The 4,979-nt window shown below is 35.7% G+C and overlaps 1 protein-coding gene across 1 annotated transcript in view; it reads right to left on the bottom strand.

Annotated features, from left to right (window-relative positions):
* Window positions 1-448: 448 nt before the first annotated feature.
* Window positions 449-4,979, bottom strand: part of LOC118478342 — a gene marked incomplete in the record, with an annotated part of 11,765 nt that continues 7,234 nt past the window's right edge. Inside the window, 2 exon segments of the mRNA XM_035971807.1 lie at window positions 449-526; window positions 3,412-3,494. Of these exon segments, the coding sequence (XP_035827700.1) occupies window positions 449-526; window positions 3,412-3,494 (161 nt within the window).

Raw genomic sequence — 4,979 nt, forward strand, 5'->3', positions numbered from 1 at the left:
AAGCAAAAATCCAGACTTCAGCTTCAACATCTCATGACAACAGGAAAGCAAAAGAATGAGTGTTTCCGAAGAAAAAAAAGAAGAGTTCATACTGCTGAGGACAATCAAAGAAAGAGTATTTGCGGAGGCACTTTCTTTAGGTCAGATGGACTTCCTACCCAGTCAGGAGATTTCCTCAGTTACCAGCTACCAGTTGTAAGCAGCATCATTTCTTGCAAGAGCAGCTTACTGATAGAGTGCTGGGTACCCTGGGAATGAGATCTGGAGTGTTGTCAACACTAATGAGACAACCACTTTCACAGTCCGGAAATGTTTTCCATCTGCCTGTCACAATATTATTATAGGGTCACAAAACGGACAAAGTGTTCTCCCTTTGCAGGTTATATCCATGTCACTTCTACAGAATTGTGCCAACTGTCATAAACGTGTTCCAACTGTTGTTCTCATTTTAACATGTCCTCTGGAACTGCATTGTGTAGTTCATCACAACATAGTCTTCACTTGATGTCAGGTGACAAGGTTGAGTCTGAGGAGGAGCGTACACACAGAGAAAATGTAATTAGTTTAAAGTGTCATGCAGTTGCTAATGCCGTAAAACATTTACCAAAAAAAAGAACATTAAAAAAACGTATCTGAAAATACTGGAGGAGTCCAAAGGAAAAATTGGAATAGTAAAAAAACTGAAACTTATGAGAGTATCAATTTTGAATGCTTGGTGACTCATAACTGTATTTCTGTTCAACTGTTGGTTAATTGTTGCTGTTGTTAGATGTCTCATTCAACAAACATAACAATAAACCACCAATCTAACAAATGTGAAGTTATGAGTCCACAATAAGCTTTTAAAATTGACACCCTCACAATTTCCAGTTAATGACTATTCCTGTTTTTCTCAGGGGCTCCTCGCTTATTTTTAGCATTAAAGTAAAGCGACCTATAACACTGGCCAACGCACATTTTGCAGCAAGAGGTTTAAGACTTGATTTTACGTAATTTGGGGTTGCTGATTTAAGAAATGGCTTTAGTTTCTGCGTATCACATCAAGTTTTTGCTTTATGAATAATGTCTATTTTCGTGTAAACATATCAAAATGATTCAGGAGTTTTCACACAGTATGGCCTATAACTTGATTTAAACTTTTGCTTTAAAGAATTGGAGTAACTTGTTGAACCTTTAAATGCATGACTATTCATCCAAAGTAAGTAAGTGATCAATAAAATATTAATTTTATGCCAATATTTCTGAGTTATAAACGTAATAAAACACAACTAAATCCCTGAACATGCCTTACAAAAATGTAGCTCAGCCATCCATTTTGACTTTCAATCTTTACAAGAGAATGCCAAAGAATCTGGCAAAGGTATTGGTTTGTCTATAAAAATCGTATTTCAGCGTAAAAACAGTTTTTAAAAATTTAGTATTAGTAGGGTACCTAAGGATGAAAATCTTATATTTCACACAAATCGCCATCAAATCACAGTTGTTTTAGTCATCCAGAATTGAATGATTTGACAACTGTAGGTCAGCGAACTTAAAGTTTCAAGACCAAAATAAAATAAAATATATTACAGTACTTTTGCAACATACAAAGACTTTATCTTCTGTCACAACGTTCCAGGTTTCTTATGTGCTTTGGGTGTATCTGACTACGATCTGAATGAGTGGAGACTTTTCTTGGACAGTCCAAAAACAAATCTGAAATATGTGCTATACCATAACGGAAATTCATTTGGTTTCGTTCCTACCGGTAGCTTGGTTCTGTTAAAAAAGACTAGGCCTAAAGGAACATAAAAATAGTGCAGGATTGACTTGAATACAGAGACCGCTGCTAATAGATTTGTGTTTATCTGAAAATGGTCAATTTCTAATTTAACCAAAAGGGTTACTATACAAAATACCTATAATCTTTTTGTTTGTGGTTTAGTCAAGGAAATACACTGGGAGAAAAAAAAATGATTTGTGAGGACAGCTCCAACAGTTCGAGAAAAGAAACCATCAATAAACTGCTTATGTCCAGGGGAAATATCGTCTTTCCTCCACATAATAACAAATTATGCTAGATGAAACAATTTGTGAAAGCCCTGGACTTTGAGGGGGCCTGTTTTAAGTAGGTTGCAAAGTACAGCTTTTTCTAATCTCAGTTACGAGAAAGTTAGGGCTATTGTTTTCTGTGCCACCAAATCAGAAAGCTGATCACAGACTTGATTTAATAAAGACTTTACGACGATGGAGAAGATGTATCAAGGCCGATGGGGCATCAACACCGTCAAAGATAGATTACTGTTGAAAAATTCAAAGAGTTTTTCCAGACATATCACACTCCAGAGAATCCCGCAAAAGAGAGTTTGTCATGAATATGTTGTCTCTAACCTAGATACCTACAGTGTTTCTTAATGTTGTACCTCCTGCTATTGTGAAATTGAAAATTGACATGATTTATATAAATTTTAAAAAGCCATGATGTTTCGTATTGTTTCCTTACAAAGTTGGCACTTGTTATTATTATATCTAATTCAGTTGTATACACCACAAGAACACAGTCAGTGGTTATGCCATAGAGAAAAAACCTGACCTGTTAGTGCAAAACTGATGCCATTTTTTTTTTTCAGCGACCTCAGATTACTAAGTCAAGTCTCAAACTCCATGCTGCAGAAAAGAAGTTAAATTTTGTCAGCCAGTGTAACATGTTGGCAATATCATCCCTTGCCTTGAGCCCTGTTAACATTTTTTCTGCGCAAAGTGAAACCAAAAATGTTAAAATCTTGAGCAATTACCATTACCATTCCTGCTTTTGATGTAAAAGAATATCGTCGGCAAGCTGTTTAAATGTATTAAGTCCAAGACAGCAAAATTTTTCAGGAGACAGAAAAACTGTTTCATTTTTTTAACAATTGTACCCTCATTATGTATTTTTCTTACTCTTTTCAGCATTTAGAATTTGAATTTCAACAAAATATACATTGAGTATACACAACCAATATCACAGATTAATAAACTGCAATTAAATAAAAAAATTTTCTGAGATTTAGAGTACAGTCTCTTTTGCTTTTAAGACAGTGATTTAAGATTATGATTTTAGAAAAGGATTTCACACCATGATTTAAAACAGTGATTTAAGACTGTGATTTGACACAGAGATTTAAATCAGTTAATTTCTCTTCTCAAACCTTTCATCCTTACTTTACATTCTCTAAATCTAATTCTCCTTGACAGGATGTAATTTCTTGTGCTTTTAAAACAGTGAAGTCTGTTATTTTCTCTACTCAAATCTTTCCTCTGACCATTGATACTGATATAATAACTTTTCAACGATCCCCAAGCGAGTATTGAGTTCCTGCGTGCTGTCAGCATTGCTGACCACTAATGACACCACAGTGCCAGAAGGGAGAGAGAGGGAGAGATATAACTTACCACTGGTAATCCTTTGAGCGAATGGATAACTCGTACATTCAGGATTGTGCGAAAATGGTTACTGATGCTCAACTCCCACTGTGCTTTTGACGTCTGGTAGACACAAACAAACGTAGATGTCATTAGTTGGAATTACATGAGAAATATCTGTAGATATCATATACCACTTTGATAACAGTAGGCTTATTGTTAGCTGTGAGCACAACTTGTAAAAAATGTGTTCTGTGTGTTGGGGGGGAGGGGGAGGGGGAACTAAAGGTCCTTTTCTTTATTTTTAAAACAATTCAATTCGAAGCTGAAGCCTGGTTAGTGATGGTGATCCAAAAGAGCCCATATGACCAGCAGTTTGGTAGCAATGGAAATGTTGACATCTTTAGTTTCAACTATAAAAAATAGCACTATAAATAACATACTGGTGTAATAAGTTTTATACATCAAAATAAACATTGCATAATCATGCAGTTTGCTCATTTGGAATACACACTTGTGTATCTGAATGGAATTCCTAATAAACTTGAATCAATATAAAATCTTAGAACATCTTGTTCTCAAAAGAAAAAAAATTAGAGACTTGAAAGTATCAGAATGGTAAAAGTTTTTATAGATCAGCTGAGCAGTAAAATATGTGGTGAATCATGACTGCCAATGTCTGCATCAAAATCTATCACTGACAGAGAATTGTGTTAGAATGCAGTGGAATCACCTCAAAGCTTGTTAATTTATCTTACTTTTGATGAAATAATAATCATCTCTCTATAACAGAAGTCAAGATATCTGCGAATAAAGAAGGTTGGGTCACCTTGCATCAGAGCTAAAATTAACAAGAAAGTGGCTGCCAGTTTGCTGACTTTCAAAGCTTGGGTGTCCTTGGAAACTCCAAATTTACATTTTTTGTGCTTTGGATTACTTTTTTTCCCTGCTGAAATCCACACAAAAATGTGTTTTTGAGTGAACGTAAAGGGTGTGGAGCCAAAAAAACATTGATAGAAATTGACCAATGAGCAGGAAAAATGCCGGCCGGTTTCTTTGATTTCATTATTCTGATGAGCGCCTGAAATCACCATGATGCACCACAAATGGTATACATGTATATGGGTTGTTGCTGTTATCGATCCAGACATGTATAAGTAATAATATGAGAAAAAATTAAATTACCTGCTGCACCCCTGAGCCTTCAATGTTATTGTCCAGCTGATCTGTGGGGCAGTTCCACATGAAGGAAGATCCACAAAGGGCCATGTGACTCATTGTTGGAGTGCTGCAAGTCATTAAAAAAATATCAACATAAACGTTGAGAAAAATGAAAGTTGAGAAGATAATTAGAAACAACACTTGCACTGGAAATTTAACCAATTTTTCATAATCTCTTAAACCCCTCTCCTAGCAGGGCCAGGCTCATCCTAGATGACATGCACAAAGAGAAGGACAAGATTATGGACCGCATATTCCAGAAATGTCCGGCCAACTATCGAGATAAAACATGTCTGCTTGGACATTTCAGTGACCCACATTCAGAAATTTTCAAGGGCCTCTGAACAAGTATTGAGTTCCTGCGTGCTGTTAGCATC

Source organism: Aplysia californica, unplaced genomic scaffold, assembly GCF_000002075.1.
Source record: "Aplysia californica isolate F4 #8 unplaced genomic scaffold, AplCal3.0 scaffold00511, whole genome shotgun sequence".
NCBI lineage: Eukaryota > Metazoa > Mollusca > Gastropoda > Aplysiida > Aplysiidae > Aplysia > Aplysia californica.